Source organism: Heliangelus exortis, chromosome 2 (assembly GCF_036169615.1).
Source record: "Heliangelus exortis chromosome 2, bHelExo1.hap1, whole genome shotgun sequence".
NCBI classification, from domain to species: Eukaryota; Metazoa; Chordata; class Aves; order Apodiformes; family Trochilidae; genus Heliangelus; species Heliangelus exortis.
In genome coordinates this window covers 149841591-149860517 of record NC_092423.1, presented here as the reverse complement: position 1 = coordinate 149860517, position 18927 = coordinate 149841591, and the positions used below count along the sequence as shown (strand labels likewise).

Genomic DNA, 18927 nt, shown 5'->3' with positions numbered 1-18927 from the left:
TGGCCACAACAACCCCATGGGGAGCTCCAGGCTGGGCACAGAGTGGCAGAAAGGGACCTGGGAGTCTGGATTGACAGGAAGCTGAACATGAGCCAGCAGTGTGCCCAGGTGGCCAAGAAGGCCAATGGCATCCTGGGCTGGCTCAGGAACAGCGTGGCCAGCAGGTCCAGGGAAGGGATTCTGCCCCTGTGCTCAGCCCTGGGGAGGCCACAGCTTGAGTCCTGTGTCCAGTTCTGGGCCCCTCAGCTCAGGAAGGAGATTGAGGTGCTGGAGCAGGTCCAGAGAAGAGCAAGGAGGCTGGGAAGGGATCCAGCACAAGTCCTGTGAGGAAGGGCTGAGGGAGCTGGGGGTGTTGAGGCTGGAGAAGAGGAGGCTCAGGGGAGACCTCATCACTCTCTCCAACTCCCTGAAAGGAGGTTGGAGCCAGGGGGGGGTTGGGCTCTTTTCCCAGGCAACTCTCAGAAAGACAAGAGGGCACAAGAGGTCTCAAGTTGTGCCAGGGGAGGTTTAGGTTGGACATTAGAAAGAATTTCTTTATGGAGAGGGTGCTCAGCCATTGGAATGGGCTGCCCAGGGAAGGGGTGGATTCTCCATCCCTGGAGATATTTCAAAAGAGCCTGGATGTGGCACTCAGTGCCATGGGCTGGGAACTGCAGCGGGAGTGGATCAAGGGTTGGACTTGATGAGCTCTGAGGTCCCTTCCAACCCAGCCAGTTCTATGATTCTGTGATTCTTGGAGATGGGGGTCACTCCAGTTATCTGGGAGCTCCTCTGCCAGCTCCATCAATACTTTTGGGTGGATCCCATCTGGTCTCATGGGTGTCCAGGTGCTGTAGAAGGTCCTGAACTGCTTCCTCTTGGATTATGGGGGCAATTGAGCTGCTTTCCATCCTTCTCTTTCAGCTCAGGGGGCTGAAAACCCTGGGGGTGACTGCTCTGAATAATAAAGCTGGAGGCAAAATCTCAGCCTTTTCCTCATCCTTGGTTGGAATGCTTCCTCCTGCATCCAGGATTTTCCCCTGGGTCCCTTTTAATTCTTAATATATTTGTAAATCTTACTTTGTCATCCTATTTATTTTTTTTCTCCTCTGCATGACCTAACAAGATCCCTGTGCACATCCTGAGAGGCTTGCTCCTTCTTCCAAAAGAGGTAAACTCCTTTTTTTATCCAAATCCCAACAAAAATTCCCTGTTTAGCCAAGCTGCTCACTTTCCCAGCCATCTCATCTTCTGGTCCATAGGGACAACACTTGTAAGATTTCCTTCTTGAAGAGCATCCAGGCTTCCTGGACCCTTTTATCCTTCAGGACCATCTCCCAAGCCACCCTTCCCATCCAATATCCTGAGCAGACTGGAAATCCATGGTGGAGGTTTTACTAAATTCTCCAAGGACTGAGAATTTCACCATTTTGTGGTCAGGAAGCCCAAAATGCTCCCTGTGGCAAGAAATTATTTTCCATATCCACAAGGAACCTCCTAGCCTGGTTCCTCTCTCTGCTCCATTTCCAGGAGATACCTGGAAATAGATATCTGGGTATCTTCTAACTTCTTGCAGAATGCTTTTTCTGCTTCTTCAGCCTGGTTGGGTGGTCTGGAAGAGAAACCTAGCTAAATATCCTCCTTATTCCTTGGTCAGCAAGATTTTCCTCCTTATTTCATCTCTTTAGGAGCCCCCAGAGTCTCTGGGGCTCCATCAGCCTCCTCGCTGAAGGTACCAACTCTTTGCTGAGCTAACACCAAAGATCTGATTTTTTTTTTTTTTTTTTTTTTTTAAGAAACTGGTTTATAGGTGACACCTTCATCTCCCCAATCACCTCCCTCAGCCTCAATATTTGAACAAAAATAAAAAAAAAAAAAAGGTCTCCACTGGCTCTGCCCATTTATTTATCCTGCTCTGGACAGCAAACACCACCTGCATTTTTCTTTTTACCATTCATGGCAAACTTTGGAAGAAAAGAGACCAATACAATGATTTTTTTTTTTTTTTAAAAAAGGATTGAGGGTTTTTTTTTATTTATTTTCTTTGTAAAGAAACCAACTGCAAACTCTGCTCCAGGCTGGGCAACCCAGAGCTTTCTCTGTTTGCACCTAGATGCAGAGGAAGTTTTGCTGTGTAACTCAAGTCTATAATTTTTTTAAATTTTTTTTTAGCAATAACCTTTAGGCTGACAACATAATCCCCCTGCTCAGCCTTTCATTCAGGCACAAACTTGATTATTTCCCCCCCCCAGATTTCCCTGGATAATCCCAGAGCATCACAGTGCCCAGAAATCCCAATTATTACTCAGCTCCAAAGGGAGGGAGGAGAAGTGGCTGCTACCAAAGGATATTCACAAACTGCTGACCCAGCAAGAAAAGAAAAAAAACAAACAAAAAAGAGCCCCATCAGTGCATTTCCTTGCCTGAGTAATTAAAATATGGTTTGTATCACATTTTTCCTCACACCCCAGCTCTGATTCCTGCTAAAACTCTGGCCAGGCACATTTCTGCTGAGCCTGCACATTTTCCCCAGTTTTGTTTTGTTTTGTTTTGCTTTTTTAATAATAAAGGGGAGTTGGGTGGAACATCCCACATTGTGATTTCCTGGCTTTTTTTTTTTTAATGAGATGAGACATGGCAGTTGGGTTGAAGCAGCAGAAGATGGGGGCTGTAACCTCATCTTCTCCTCCCCTGGGATGCTCAGCTGTCCTGGTTCACCAGCAAAATATTATTTAATCCTATAATTTGGTGGAGCAACTATTGCTCCCTTCTTCCAGGTGCATATGCCACTGGTATTAAATCATTTAGGTTCAGAAGTAAAAAAAAAAAAAAAAATTTATTGGGGGAGAAAATTAACCGAAACGATCAAAAAATTAATCAGCAAACTGCAAAATATGCCAAAAAAAAGTTATTTTAGGACAGGCTGGTGATTTTTATTTGCTTTTTTATACTAACAGACCTTCCCACCTTGCATATGTTCTCCAGTACCCTACAGGAACAGAGAGCCACACAAGAACTATAAGAAAAGGTCATGCTCAGGTTAAAAAAAAAAAAAATTATGAGGGCAGTAAGACCCTGGAATAAGTTGCCCATCCCTGGAAGTGTCTCAGGTCGGGTTGGATGGGGCTTGGAGCATCCTGGGCTGGTGGGAGGTGTCCCTGCCCATGGAGGGGGGGTTGGATTGATGATCTTTAGGGTCCCTCCCAACCCATTCCATCATTCTGCTCTGCTGGAAGCACTGGGATGGTGATTTTTGAAGCTGAAGTTGGATTTGATCCACTTGAGGAGGTATCATGAATACTCCAAGCTCAATCCCTGCTTTGTACCAGGCTTCCAGGACATTAAAATAATAATTTTTTCACTCAAATGCACTGAACAGAGGCATTCCTGGCAGTGTAAAAACTCAGGAAGGTCAAAAAAGTCCTGCACTAGGGTCAGGGCAACCCCAAACCCCGGGCTGGGGAATGAAAGGATTGAGAAGAAGAAGAAATTGGGGATGTTGGGTGATGAGAAGCTGGATATGGGCTGGAAATGGGAAGTCACAGCCTAAAAAACCAACCATGTCCTGGGCTACATCACCACCAGTGGGATCAGGAGGGAAAGGGAAGGGATTTTTCCCCATCTGAGACCCCCACCTGCTCGGAACATGGAATTGGAGTCTAAAGGAGGCCACAAAGATGAGCAGAGGGCTGAATCTCCTCTGGTGTGAAGACAGACAGAGAGTTGGAGTTGCTCAAGCTGGAGAAGAGGAGGCTCCAAGGGTACCTTAGAGCAGCCTCCAGTACCTGAAAGGGCTCCAAGAAAGCTGGGGAGGAACTTCTTAGAGTAGAGAAAAATGGGATGAGAGGTAATGGGTTTTAAGGTGAAAGAAGGGAAATTTAGATGAGACCTCAGGACGAAATTCTGTGCTGGGAGGGTGGGGAGAGCCTGGAAGATGCTGCCTATGGATGCCCCATCCCAGAAAGTGTTGAAGGCTCAGTTGGATGGGGCTTGGAGCAAAGTGGTGGAGCAGGAGCTGTGCCTGCCCATGCAGGGGGGGTTGGATCTAGGTGGAATTTCAAGTCCCTTCCAACCCAACCCTGGAATAATTCTCTAATTCCACGGATGCTGCTCAGGGCTGACTGAGCAAACCCCATCCATAGCAATGGAAGTGCCAGCATCAGTTTCCTCCTAGACATCAAGACTCTTGTTTTTCACCCCCTGCCAGATCCCAGGAGCCCAGAGGGATGCAGCAGGACTCACCTGAAGAGGTTTTCTGCCCCTGCTCTCATCCTCATCTCCTTGTTGATCTGCTGGTTAATCCGTGCCCGGCGATGCTGCAATTTGCTGCGTTGGGTCTGGGCGAAGGGGTCACAGCCCTGCTGGGAGAGAGGGGAAGAATCTCACCCAAAGAAACCAAAACCACCATTTAGGGTTTAAAAAAAAGGGCATTTTCCCCAGGCCTGGCATTGTGCTTGCTATCAAAGTTTACTCCTGTACCACCACTCCTTTACAGCAATTTCCTAAACTATTCACGAGCGTAACCAGGGAGAATTCCAAGGATTAAGCACCTCCTTTCCAGGGTTTCACCATCCAGACACAGGAGAAGACTCAGGGGGTTGCAGAGGAGCTCAAATATAACCCTTGAGCTCTGGAACAGATGTGACCCTTCAACTTTTAAATTCTCCCATCTCCTTGCTGGCTCTAAGGGATCAAATGCAGGCAGCAAGTCAAGAGTTCATGGGGGTGGAGGAATGAGTTGCACCAAGAAGTAAAATTAATTCCATCCTTCCTTGGCTTCAGCTTGGACTTTCTGCAGACAGGAAAACACGTTTCATCTCTGGCTTCAGGAAATAACAGCCAGCAATATCCCTCTGGCTTGCAAGAAGTTCTTATGGGATGCCCCAGGCATCCACCAGATGCCATGGAGGGTCTTGAATCCAGGGTCACAAAAGCTCTGCCCAAGCAGAGATGATTCCCATTGTGCAAAGAAGTTCAGATGGATGAAGTGAGCCTCTAAAAGACCCCTGGCTAGCTAAAAAAAAACCAAAAAAACAAAAAAAAGCAAAAACTAAGAAAGACTGGAAGGGCACAAGGCTGGGAAGCTTAAGAAGAGGGAGGCCTCTGAGCCTGCTTTTCATACACCAGTAGAGATCATGGGCAGATCCCTCCAAAACCATCTTAAGATCACTGTAGCACTAGAAAAAAAACACTACTCAAAGTAATTATTGGACCTTCATGCTTCTCTTAGAAATCCCCTGTTGTATTCATCAGTTTTATCCTGATCCCCACTGCTTTTTCCCTTCACCACTGGACCCTTTTCCCTTCCTGGACCCTTTGCCTCTTTACATCAAGAAGGGGTTTTACCACCCAAGAGTCTCCAAAAGTGCCAGCCCTGCCCAAAACACCTTCTCAGATAATTTCTTCCATGCAGAGATCTCTCTGTGGCCTTTACCAGGTTTCACCTCATCTTCCAGGATGGGTCATTAGAGTCTCCAATCCAACAAACCAGGGAAATGCTTGGTTACCTCTCCCCAAAAATGCTGTAGTTCCCAATGTTACTCTGGGAAAACTTCTAACAAATTATTTTTTTTTTTCTGAGGAGGTGGGAAGGGAAAAAAAAAATCCTTGCCCTGAAAATCTATGAGATCAGCTTTGATTTGTAAGCAGGGAATGGAAAAATTTGATTTTTCAGGGCGTGCAGCTTTCTGGAAATTGATTTATTGTATCTGAAGTCCAGCAAGAGGTTCCCCCCATCAAATTCTGGGATTAACATCAGTATTTTCATTTCAGTGAAAGAGCAGAGCTCCTAATTGATAGATTGGAGACTGAGGAATCAGAGGCATTCCAGCTGGACCATAAATCTGCAGGAATTTACAGTACCCCAAGAATCCATTAAAATGGCAGAAGGAATAAGATGGCAGCAGGAGGCCCTGATAATTCTGGAAAAGCAATTAAGTCAGACATTAAGGAAGACACCCCAACAGCTGCCCAATTCTGGGGTTAGATGTAAGTACAGGAAAAACAGATCCTAAATTGCCACTTCTGGATGTGCCTTGGGGAGTGCACTCAGTTGGCTCCTCAAGAAATAAAATAAAAAAAAATTTTAAGAAATTTGAAGAAAAAGGATTGATAATCCCACACCATGGAGACCAGGAGAGGTTTTCTCCAACAAGAACACAGAACACAGCCCCTAAGAAAACCAAATAACCCAACCATGGAGGTGTTACTCAAATCCAAGCACCCAGAGGCTCCCAAATCAAAGGAGACAGCACCAGATCCTTATCTAGGAAAGAGCTGCTGATGCAGATGTTTAGTCCAAGATATTGCACAAGGATTTCTTTTATTAATTAAAGGCTGATTACAAATATTGTGCCTTCAATGATGTTTCCTCACACCATGCAAGACATTGAGCTCCCTATGGAAGTTGAAGCTTGAGGGGAAAAAAAGAAGGAGAAAAGAGAAGGGGCTGCTTCTTAAAATGTTAACAACCCCTCAGACTAAAGCTCTGTGTGTTTGCCAGCTCCAGGGACACTCAAGGCAAATCTATATGCAAATATATCCAAATGTGCAGGATCCAGGTCCCCTCTCTTCCTCCAGAGCCATAAAAATCCATCCAAAGCTCCACAGTCCAAGTAGAAAACACTTCCCTGCCTCCAGCTCTTTCTACAGAAACTTTCATGGCCTTTGAGACCTCTCTACATGCAAAAGGTTGCTTGAAAGTTGGAGGATTCTAAGATTTTTTTTTGAGGGGAAGAAGGACCAAGTCTACCTAAACACAAGGACAGGAGGTCAGAAGAACTTCAGAGAGAGGATGGAAGAGGCCCAAGGTGAAGGGCTGTCCAAAACCACAGAGAAGGTCCATGAACACCTTTTCTGGAGGCAAAGGAAGAAGAAATGAAGTAAGAAAAGCAGTGGGATGCAAAGTGAGAGGAGAAGACACCAGGATGACTTTATAAGATATTTAAAAACCAAAGAAAACAAAAAACAGTCTTAAAATCTCTTCACTGCAAAAGCACTTAAAGGGTTCAGTTAATTGACCTGGAAGTTCTCCACTTCTCCCATTCTTGGGCAAAATTCAAGTGCTAATTGCTGATCACCTGACTTAATCACTTTTTTCTTAATCATAAAGGAGCAGCCCTCTAGGAAGTTTTCCAAGCCCTGATGCAGCTGAGGACCAAAGATGGTTCAGCAACATCCAGGACATCATTTGCATATTCTTGGACTTGGAGAAGAAGGTGCTGAGCTCTTCTCTCTCAGATCCCATGGCCAGGACGTGTGGGAAGAGCTCAAAGCTGCAAAAAGGGAAGGTTCAGAGTGGAAATTGGGAAGTATTTCTTTGCCAAGAAGCTGATCAAACACTGAAACAGGTTTCTTAGAGAGGTTGTTGATGCCCCAAGCCTTCCAGTGTTGAAGAAGGATTTGGACAATGGTCTGAACAAGATGCTTGAAACTGGGGTGAGCCCTGACTTGGTCATCCAGTTGAACCAGATGATCATTGGAGGTCCAACAGAACCTTTTTTATTCTGTTCTCCCTCCAAGAGACTCATGGAGTGTCCACCAGCTGTGGAGCTTCAAGGTTCCTCCCTCCCTATCCATCTGAACACTACATGGGTTTGGTTTTTTTTTTTTTTTCTATCTGATCTAATGAGATCCTTATCAATTCCCATCCTCCTCAGCCAGGAGCAAAAAAAAAAAAAAAAGTACTGGAAAGTCAGGTATTGGAGCACCTGATGTAACACCAAAGCCTCGTGAAGATGTTGAGTCAGGATCAAGAGACAGAATGCCCTTAAGGACTTTATGTGATCTCCTCATGCTCTGCTTTCCTCTTTGCCCTTTTTTGAGGTTGGGCAATTGCAGTAACCCATGGGATTGAAGCTTTGGGAGGACCTGCTCTTGGTCCCAAAGCATCATCCCTGGCTGGGATGGACAAAAAAAAAAAACACCAAACCCACTCAGCAGTTCTCCAACAGAATCTGCAGATGTTGCATTCAGTTTGGTCCCTGCTATAAAAAAAAAAAAAAAAAGGTGCAGAAAGGCTGGAGAAGGTCAAGAAGGGCCATGAGGATAATCAGAGGACTGGAGCATCTTCCATATGAGGAAAGACTAAGCTGGGAGGAGTGGCTGACACACCAGAAGGCTGTGCTGCCATTCAGAGAGACTTAGACAGGCTGGAGAGTTGGGCAGGGAGAAACATGATGAAATTCAACAAGGGGAAGTGTAGAGTTTTGCATTTGGGGAAGAACAACACGATGTCCCAGTATAGGTTGGGGGCTGAGCTGCTGGAGAGCAGTGTAGGTGAAAGAGACCTGGGGGTCCTGGTAGACAAGAAGATGACCATGAGCCAGCAATGTGCCCTTGTGGCCAAGAAGGCCAATGGCATCCTGGGGTGCATTAGAAAGGGTGTGGTTAGTAGGTCAAGAGAGGTTCTCCTCCCCCTCTATTCTGCATTGGTGAGGCCACACCTGGAGTATTGTGTCCAGTTCTGGGCCCCTCAGTTCAAGAAGGACAGGGAAGTGCTTGAAAGAGTCCAGCGCAGAGCTACTGAGATGATTAAGGGAGTGGAGCATCTCCCTTATGAGGAAAGGCTGAGGGAGCTGGGGCTCTTTAGGTTGGAGAAAAGGAGACTGAGAGGTGACCTCATCAATGTTTTCAAATATGTAAGGGGTGAGTGTCAGGGAGATGGAGTTAGGCTTTTCTCAGTGGTGACCAGTGATAGGACAAGGGGTAATGGGTGTAAATTGGAGCATAGGAGGTTCAAGTTGAATATCAGAAAAAATTTTTTTACTGTAAGGGTGACAGAGCCCTGGAACAGGCTGCCCAGGGGGGTTGTGGAGTCTCCTTCACTGGAGACATTCAAAACCCACCTGGACACGTTCCTAGGGGATGTACTCTAGGGGGCCCTGCTCTGGCAGGGGGGGTTGGACTAGATGATCTTTCGAGGTCCCTTCCAACCCCTAGGATTCTATGATTCTATGATTCTATGATTCTATGATTCTATGAACTGGGTTTGTTCAGCCTGGGGAAGAAATGCTTAGGGGAGACCTTGTTAGGATGTTCCAGAACTTAAAGGGGGGCTACAGAGATGATGGGGATTCCCTCTTTACAAGGAATCCCATGGACAAGACAAGGAGCAATGGGCACAAGTTGCTCCTGGGGAGATTCCAATTGGCCAAGAGGTAAATTTTTCCCTCTGAGGACAGTCAGACATTGGAATGGTCTCCCAGGGGAAGTGGTGGATTCCCCCACTTTGGAAAGCTTTAAATCTCAGCTCAATAGGGTGCTGAGACACCTCCCATCACCAATAATATCAGTTGATTCTTGAGGTCCCTTCCAACCTGACACCCTATGACACAGATGATTCCACAAATATTGGAGCAAGAAGGAAATTCAGCTCCAAAATAAAACCTGTTCAAGGCCAGGTTAGATGGAGCCTGGAAAAACCTGGTTTAGTGGAAGGTTCCTCTACCCATGGCAGAGGGGTTGGACCTGCATCATCTCCAAGGTCCCTTCCAACCCAAACCATTCTGTGATACATCACAGAGCAAGAAATCCCACCTTGAAATCAAAATCTAGATAGAGGAGATAAAAAAAAAAATCAAGAGAACATGACCATCAACCCAACACTTGGCTTTTACTCTTTAGGTCACAACCAAAAGCTCAAAACTGCAGCACTTTTAAAGTAGCAACAGAATTAAACCTGATTTATACAAAGGGGACATAGGGAAAAAAACCCAAACAACCAACCACCAAACCCAACACCCACTGTTTGGTTATAAAAGGGATTTTCCTTGCTTAACTCTACTTTGTACAAGCTCTTGATCAACTTACTTTTAAGGTCAAAAGAAAGATGTGTTGCTTCAAGCAGCCTGTTGGGCTTTGAGATCCACCCAAGGATATTGATGGAAATAATGTTTGGTGCTTCAGAAGTGGCCAGGTTGAAGATAAGTTGGGGTTTTTTTGGGGGTTTGTTTTTTTTTGGGGGGGTGGAGGGATATTTTTAGGATTTCTAGTTTAAAGCTTGCACTGAGTATGTTAAGGAAGCTGTGAAAATGAATTAAGTTGTGTCCAGCTCTGAAGTTGATTGCCTCTGACTAAGTGGGCTCAGAGCCAGAATTATTGTAGCCAGGCTCAATTTTATGGTCAGAAAACATCTGCCAAATACCATCACATCCCAACCTCACCATAAAAAGCTGACAGCATTGCAGAAAGGTCCCAATGAGGTTTTTTTTTCCTCCATGAAAAAAAAAAAAGGGAAGAGGCCAGAAGATCTCGTCCAGAGGAGGCCAAATAACCCCATATCCCCCTTTGAGGGATGTCAAGGTTTCTGCCAATTCAAACCTTATCTCTGAAGGGATTCCATGAAAAAAAAAAAAGGGAAGAGGCCAGAAGATCTCATCCAGAGGAGGCCAAAAATCCCACATCCCCCTTTGAGGGATGTCAAGGTTTTTGCCAGCTCAAACCCTATCTCTGAAGGGATTCCATGAAAAAAAAAGGGAAGAGGCCAGAAGATCTCATCCAGAGGAGGCCAAATAACCCCATATCCCCCTTTGAGGGATGTCAAGGTTTCTGCCAATTCAAACCCCCATCTCTGAAGGGATTCCATAAAAAAAAAAAAAAAAAAGATCTCATCCAGAGGAGGCCAAATAACCCCATATCCCCCTTTGAGGGATGTCAAGGTTTCTGCCAACTCAAACCCCCATCTCTGAAGGGATTCCATAAAAAAAAAAAAAAAAAAAGATCTCATCCAGAGGAGGCCATATCCCCCTTTGAGGGATGTCAAGGTTTCTGCCAACTCAAACCCTATCTCTGAAGGTATTCCATGAAAAAAAAAAAAGGGAAGAGGCCAGAAGATCTCGTCCAGAGGAGGCCAAATAACCCCATATCCCCCTTTGAGGGATGTCAAGGTTTCTACCAACTCAAACCCTATCTCTGAAGGGATTCCATGAAAAAAAAAAGGGAAGAGGCCAGAAGATCTCATCAGGTCTCCCCCTGATCCCAAAACCTCCTCCCAGCACCAAGGAGATAAAAACCTCATCACCTGGAGGAAGAAGTGGATGCCAGGAAGGACAAAGCCACACAACAAAGGGACTCATTTCTGATAGAACAACAGGAGCTCAGTCTCCAACCCAAAGCAAAACTTCAGCAGATGAAAGGACCAAAGGACAACCAGGAGTTTTCAGCTGAATCCCAGTACCCAAAAAGGCCCTAAAAAAAGCTGGGGATGGGCTTTGTGCAGTGAAAAGGAGCACCAGGAGAAGAGGTGATGGCTTTGAACTGGAAGAAGGTAGATGTAGGTTAGAAATTCTTCCCTAGGAGAGTGGGAAAACACTGGCACAGGTTGGCCAGGAGGGTTGTGGCTGCCCCATTCCCAAAAATCTTGAAGGCCAGGTTGGATGGGGCTTGGAGCAACCTCGTCTAGTGGGAAGTGTCCTTACCCTACTTGAGCAGATGAAAGGACCAAAGGACAACCAGGAGTTTTCAGCTGAATCCCAGTACCCAAAAAGGCCCTAAAAAAAGCTGGGGATGGGCTTTGTAATGTGAAAAGGAGCACCAGGAGAAGAGGTGATGGCTTTGAACTGGAAAAAAGTAGATGTAGGTTAGACATGAAGAAAAAATTCTTCCCTAGGAGAGTGGGAAAACACTGGCACAGGTTGGCCAGGAGGGTTGTGGCTGCCCCATTCCCAGAAATCTTGAAGGCCAGGTTGGATGGGGCTTGGAGCAGCCTGGTGTAGTAGGAAGTGTCCCTACCCATGCAGGGGGTTGGAACTGGCTGGGACTTTAAGGTCCCTTCCAACCCATTCTGTGATTCCATGAGTTTCGTTGTAGCTCCCCTGGGTGCTGCTGGAAGAGGTCCTGACAACCTGAAGAGTTTGGCTGGATCACAGCTGATGCCCCACAGCCAACCTGCTAAAGGGCAGGTCCCACCAAGCCACCTCCAAGACTGGTTTTGGCCATAAACCAGTCCAGGATTATTGCCAATTAGATGGAGAATGCCCACAGAAGAGTAAATTAAACCAAAACCACTTCATTTGCACATTGGGGACATCCTTAACCCAGCAGTGCAGAGGCCGCACCTGGAGTATTGTGTCCAGTTCTGGGCCCCTCAGTTCAAGAAGGACAGGGAAGTGCTTGAAAGAGTCCAGTGCAGAGCTACTGAGATGATTAAGGGAGTGGAACATCTCCCTTATGAGGAAAGGCTGAGGGAGCTGGGTCTCTTTAGTTTGGAGAAAAGGAGACTGAGGGGTGACCTCATCAATGTTTTCAAATATGTAAGGGGTGAGTGTCAGGGAGATGGAGTTGGGCTTTTCTCAGTGGTGACCAGTGATAGGACAAGGGGTAATGGGTGTAAATTGGAGCATAGGAGGTTCAAGTTGAATATCAGAAAAAATTTTTTTACTGTAAGGGTGACAGAGCCCTGGAACAGGCTGCCCAGGGGGGTTGTGGAGTCTCCTTCACTGGAGACATTCAAAACCCACCTGGACACGTTCCTAGGCGATGTACTCTAGGGGGCCCTGCTCTGGCAGGGGGGGTTGGACTAGATGATCTTTCCAGGTCCCTTCCAACCCCTAGGATTCTATGATATGATTCTATGATATGATTCCTTCAGGGAAGTTGGGTGTTTTCCCACCATAATTCTTCTTTTTCAATGAAGGAATCACCTGGGTGGTTGGAAATCAAATCATCTGCCCTAAGATTTCTATTTTAAGACCCATGTCAGGCAACACATGCCCAGACCTGGTCTCACAATGGAGTTGACATTGACCAACTAAAGCTCAGGGACATCTCTGAGGACTGATGGTGGGATGAAGCTCATCTCACCTCCCACTGCTCAGATCAACTCAGGAGATGGTGGATTTCATGAATTTATTGGGTGTAACTCATGCATTTAGCCAAGGGACTAAAGATGATCATACCCTGAAGCCTCCACTGCTTCCAGCATCATCCCAGGCTGCTCCAGGTAATTCCTTAAAGCCTGAAGGATGATTTTGTTCTCATTTTATAACTTCTGCCTCCCAGGGAATAGAGAGTTTGTGGCTTTTAAAGGTTGGAGTAAAAAAAGCATCAAGAGTGTTACTGCTCAACTCTTCTCCAGGGAGGGAGGGAGGGAGGGAAGGGAGGGAGGGGAGGGAGGGAGGGAAGGGAGGGAGGGAAGGGAGGGAGGGAAGGGAGGGAGGGAAGGGAGGGAAAAGGGAGGGAGGAAAGGGAGGGAGGAAAGGGAGGGAGGAAAGGGAGGGAGGAAAGGGAGGGAGGAAAGGGAGGGAGGAAAGGGAGGGAGGAAAGGGAGGGAGGAAAGGGAGGGAGGAAAGGGAAGGAGGAAAGGGAAGGAGGGAGGGGAAGGAGGGAGGGGAAGGAGGGAGGGGAAGGAGGGAGGGGAAGGAGGGGAAGGAGGGGAAGGAGGGGAAGGAGGGGAAGGAGGGGAAGGAGGGGAAGGAGGGGAAGGAGGGAAAGGAGGGAAAGGAGGGAAAGGAGGGAAAGGAGGGAAAGGAGGGAAAGGAGGGAAAGGAGGGAAAGGAGGGAAAGGAGGGAGGGAAAGGAGGGAGGGAAAGGAGGGAGGGAAAGGAGGGAGGGAAAGGAGGGAGGGAAAGGAGGGAGGGAAAGGAGGGAGGGAAAGGAGGGAGGGAAAGGAGGGAGGGAAAGGAGGGAGGGAAAGGAGGGAGGGAAAGGAGGGAGGGAAAGGAGGGAGGGAAAGGAGGGAGGGAAAGGAGGGAGGGAAAGGAGGGAGGGAAAGGAGGGAGGGAAAGGAGGGAGGGAAAGGAGGGAGGGAAAGGAGGGAAAGGAGGGAAAGGAGGGAAAAGGAGGGAAAAGGAGGGAAAAGGAGGGAAAAGGAGGGAAAAGGAGGGAAAAGGAGGGAAAAGGAGGGAAAAGGAGGGAAAAGGAGGGAAAAGGAGGGAAAAGGAGGGAAAAGGAGGGAAAAGGAGGGAAAAGGAGGGAAAAGGAGGGAAAAGGAGGGAAAGGAGGGAAAAGGAGGGAAAAGGAGGGAAAAGGAGGGAAAAGGAGGGAAAAGGAGGGAAAAGGAGGGAAAAGGAGGGAAAGGAAGGGGACATCCTGCCAGGGGGATTGAACTCAATGATGTTTCAAGCTCCCTTCCAAGCCCTAACATTGGGATTCTGTGACATGGTCCAACTCTTCTCTTGGCCAAGACATTGGGAATTCTCCCATTTGACTTCTCCAGTGATGCTTTTTTCCACTCAGTGGTCCCAGTTGCTGGGCTTGGATGCTGGGGGTTTAAATACCTCCCTCAGCCACCATGGTAGGAGCTTTCCTGAAGATTGGCTCCTCGTGGCAACCTCCACCTCATCTCCTCCCAGCCCAGGAGTTCTCACAAAAGATGCTCCTACACACACAGAAAGAGAACTGGCAGCCTGAATAAAAGGATTATCAAACCTTTAAAGCCAAAGCCAGACAAGGGTATAAACCAAGGCTGAGATATCTCAGCCTGACACCCAATAACAACCAGGGCCATGCCCCAGACAGAGTCACAGCAACCTTTGGACATCATCAATCACCCCATCTGCAAATTCTCCTCTCCTCCAGAGGGGGAACTCCTTTAGGTAGGGCTATGATTCATGGGCAGTTCCAAGGCTGGGTTAAATGGTTTTTCAATCAATCCTAAAGGTCCAGAGTCTCCAGAGATTCCTGCTTACTGAGCCCTGGGTGATGAACTCCTACAGAATTCCCCACCACCACCAGCTGAGAGCCCAACCAACCCTTCCAGCATTACCAGTCTGAGCTCGTGATGCAATTAAAGCCCAGGGCACGTGAAGGAAGGTGCTAAAAGCCCAGGAAACCTCAGGGCTTGCACCCAGGAAGCCTTCAACTCCAGCAGGGATGGAAACCCAAGAGATGGAGACCACTGCTCAGTGCTCAGAAGGGTCGAGCATCAGCTCCAAGTGGAATTCAGGTAGAAATGGGCAACTCCAGGAGAGCTGGGCAAGAGCAAGTTGTATCTGCTCACCACTAATTTATCCCCCTGGCATCAAGGGATGCTCCAAAATATCAACACTTGCTCTGGAGTAAATGTTGGAGACAAGGAACAGCTAAAGGTGACAGTTTCTGGGGCTTTAAGAAACTCTGCCACACCAGCTGCTGTCCCACCCCAACCCTGAGCACCCTCCACCCTTGAGCACTCCAGGTTTTACCAAAGAACTGAAAAAAATAATAAAAAAGCAGGTTCTTACTTTCACCCACTCTCTGAAATAATATTTCCTAACAAAGATTTGTGCCCCCCCCCTCAAAAAAAGAGATGTTTCCAAGTGCATGGATCATCCAGCAGCTGGAAAAGTTCCTGGAAAAATAGGGAGCCTGGACCACCAAGCTCTCAGCAACTGTTTTATTTATTTTATTTTATTTCTTTTAGACCACGCTGGTCTAAAAGTTATTTTGCTGGAGTCAGAGCTGTCAGTTGGCATTATTATTATTTCTCTTTGAAAAGCACAAGGTTTTGAGACAGGCCAGCACAGGACAAGTGGCCAAGTGACCCTGGTTGAGCCAATGTTAGCCCAGGGAATAGAGAGCAAAACAAAAGCCAGAGAACCACTCTGCACACAAAAGCAGGGTTTAAAATTCTCTTTTTTTCTTTTAATTAAAAAAAAAAAAATAAATAGATTATTTCCTTCTCTTCCTGGAAAAGGGAATTTCAGAAAGTCATATTTACTGCAAGGCAACCAGTGGGTCACACCACATATTTTTGCTCCCTCAACATCTATTTTTTTTAATTTTTTTTTGTTATATATAAAAGTCCCTATCATGAAACTAATCTCATGAAGCACTCTGGCTGAAAGCTGTTTTTCTGTGGGAGACATTACCAGCTAAAACCTCTAAAACCTTTTATTGAGAGTATGGTTACATCACACAGCCTTTTAACAAATGAGTGGAGGATTAAGGTTTTAAATTTCCCAGAGAAGTGCCCTCACTGCTGGCTGATGTACTCAGCAAGAGGAAGGAAAAAAAAAAAAAATAAAATGAGGTGGGGGAATAAAAATCCAGGGAATTGGGGGTTTTAAACAGCAAAAGCTACACCCAGAGCTTGAATTTTAGGAGCATGAAACTGCTCCAGGGAGGCACAGGGCACGATGAGAGCCAGGGCAGGGTGCCAGCAGGAAACAGATGTATTAAATCTTCAGCTCCAGTCCATGAACCTTGGCAAACCAAGCCAAATAAAAAAAAGAAAATAAATAAAAAATAAATCACAGCAGTGTTTGGGATCCCCTGGAAGGCAGCACCCACGAAGCGGCCCCACCTACAGCTCCTGATGCTGACAGGGTGGAAAAAAAAATAAACCAAACCACAACAAAAAACCAACAAGAAAAGGCTATATTGATAGCTTCATCTGGATAAAAAAAAATGATATTTAGGAAGTCTATCAGGTCTTTTATTTTTTTAATTGAAAAAAGCAATCGTGCAATGACAGATGCTGCACTTCCCCTGCCAGTTCTCCCCCCTTTGCAACTTTTTCCTCTGTTATTCTGCTCTGTGCTCCCATCCAAACAGAGTGAAGGGACTGCTCACACAAGGGAACCAGTGTCTGTGTGCAGAATAAATTGGGAAAAAGCCCAAACCCCTCCTTCTAATCTTCCAAGCAGCACCTGCTATTTAGACAGGGCCCTGAGTAAACTCCAACCTGGTTTAAGGTTGCAACCTCTTGAGCTGCAGTCAGGCTCAAGTGACTCAAGATCAGATTGTTCTTTGTTCAGCTGAGGTGGAGATCAGAAAAGTAAAATAATAATTAAAAAAAAAAAAAAAAAACAGCTCCAGAGCCTGGCCAAGTTCTGGTTTTTTTGCTTGCTGAGTGTTTTTTTTTGGGGGGGGGTGATTTTTGAATTAAATAAATTAAATTCAATTTGCTCATCTTTTCTCCCAAAAAGTGGAACTCAGGAAAGCCTCCTCCACCCCTAGAAAAATCCCCAAGATGGGAGACATTCCCCCAAGAGGGGAAAAGTCAAGCAGAGGGGTTGGTGGCAGCCTGGGGACAATCTTCATGGGTTTCACCTCCTTGCCACTAAGGAAAAGAGGGGAACAATCAGCCCCATCTCACACAGCTTTTTGGGCTGCACTGATTTTTCTTGGAGGCATCTCTGGGGTGATGCACACCAGGAAGCTACACCCTGACCCAGGACCTCTGACAGTGAGGACAGGCAGGGCTTGGCTGGACCCTACATGCAGGAAGGAAAAAAAAAAAAGCCCAAAATACAGGAGAATTTGGTTAAAAGGAGTTGTAACTCTTCAAAAGGAGTTAAAAGATGTAACAGAGGAGCAGAGGTGGGGAGATGAGCTCTGAGAGAGTTGTTTGGGGCTGCTCAGGGATGCTCCAGGACTGCTTCCTACCTACACCCCAAATCCTTCCCCACCCAGCCCCCTGACACCCCCTTGGCCAACAGGAGGGTCCTGCAGCATCCATGGGGACCACCATCCCCATGCCAGGGATGCAGAGCATCACTGGGGGGGCTTTGCCACCCTGTCCCCCACCCCATGGCACCCCAGTGTTGTGTCTCACCTTCCGGGTGCTGCTGCTCTTTAGGGCTTGCAGGAGGACGAGGCCACTGTCCCTGTCCCCTTCCTCACCACCAGCTGGGCTCTCCTCCTCGGGGGGCATCATCTCCAGGGGGGCAGCATCCACAGGTTGAGAGGGGTGGCCCCACAGCTGGGGGGCTCCCTCTTGACCCCACGTGGTGGTTTCTTGGGGTTCAGTGTGTCCCCCCCTCAAAAAGGGGACTTCTTCTTCTCCTGGTTAGCCCTCCGGGGGTTCAGAGCACACCCATAGCCTGGCTGGGGGCTGACCCCCCCCCCAAAACCCCTCTCCTCTGGTGCTGCAAACCCTCATGCACCTCAACTCGGGCTGGAGCAGAACCCCTCGCAGAACTTCCCCAAATTAGGGGGGGAAAAGCCCACAGATCCCCCCTTGGAGAGATTCCCCAACCAGGGGATCAGCAAACTCGAAGGACCCCCTGAAAAAGATGCCCTAAGCTCACAGACATCCCCCAAAATTAAGGGGGTGGGGGGGGAGCCCCCATAGACCCCTCCAGTTATGGGGTGGGTCAACCCCTTCACAGAATTACCCGAATGGGGGGGGAACCCTTAGAGCCCCCTTCGTTTTTGGGAGCTCCCCCAAACGAGGGGTTAAACCCCCTCAAAGCTACCTCAGATCGGGGGTGGGGGGGACCCACAAACCCCCTTTGCAGTCCCAACCCCGTCGGGGGAAGGGGGCAACACCCTCCTCCCCGAACTCCTTTACGGAGATGTCCCCATCGGGGGACGAACCCCACAGCCCCTCCAACCCCACAAAACCCAACCCCCCCCCCTTCCCTGGGCTGAATTAAGCCTCGGGTTCCCTTCAGGAGTTGCCGTCGTCCCCGCTCACCCCCTCGGAACCCCTCGGAACCCCTCGGTACCGCCTCAGAACCGCCTCAGAACCCCTTCGGTGCCCCCCGACGGCTCCTCCGCCGGGCGCTGCCGCTGCGGAGCGATCGCGGCTCCGTCCCCTCCGCGGCGAGGGGGATAAGGAGGGAGGGGGGGCGGGGCTTAATGTGGCTCTGACCAATAGGAAAGAGGAATGGAGATGATAGGCGTCGGCTCCATCCAATAGGAGGGCGGAAAACGGAGAGGCCCGGAGGACACGGGAGGGGAGGAACGGAGCCGCTCGGGGAGGGGAGGGAAAGAGGGGGGGGGGTGTTGCCCGTGGCAACGGTGGGAATTAGAACGCTGATGACGTCATGAGAAGGGCGGGGCATGAAGGGGCTCCGCCCCCTCCCTCCCCTGAACCCACATCTGGGTGCGGGGAAGCCACATCTGGAGTATCCCGCCACTAATCAGGGATTACACCCTCCCCTGCACATCTGGATAACCCCACGTCCAAGCAAGGAACCCTCCCCAGACACATCTGGATTATTCCAGCTTTATTCAGGGATTACACAACCCCCCTGCACATCTGGATGACCCCACGTCCAAGCAAGGAACCCACCCAGACAC

At 48.0% G+C, this 18927-nt stretch overlaps 1 protein-coding gene across 3 annotated transcripts in view; it reads right to left on the bottom strand.

The window, feature by feature from the left end:
- The window catches only part of RHPN1 (rhophilin Rho GTPase binding protein 1), a 39990-nt gene extending 21555 nt beyond the window's left edge, over positions 1-18435 (bottom strand). The window contains exons 1-2 of one of the 3 annotated variants that reach the window (XM_071738527.1): positions 17456-18435; positions 4222-4337 (exon numbers count right to left, since the gene is read on the bottom strand). In XM_071738527.1, coding sequence (XP_071594628.1) covers positions 4222-4337; positions 17456-17557 — 218 coding nt within the window. In that variant the 5' untranslated portion in view covers positions 17558-18435. Of the gene's footprint in view, positions 1-4221; positions 4341-17455 lie in introns of all 3 variants that reach the window. The other 2 variants (XM_071738529.1, XM_071738528.1) reach the window with 2 other exon arrangements.
- Between the last annotated feature and the right edge of the window lie 492 nt (positions 18436-18927).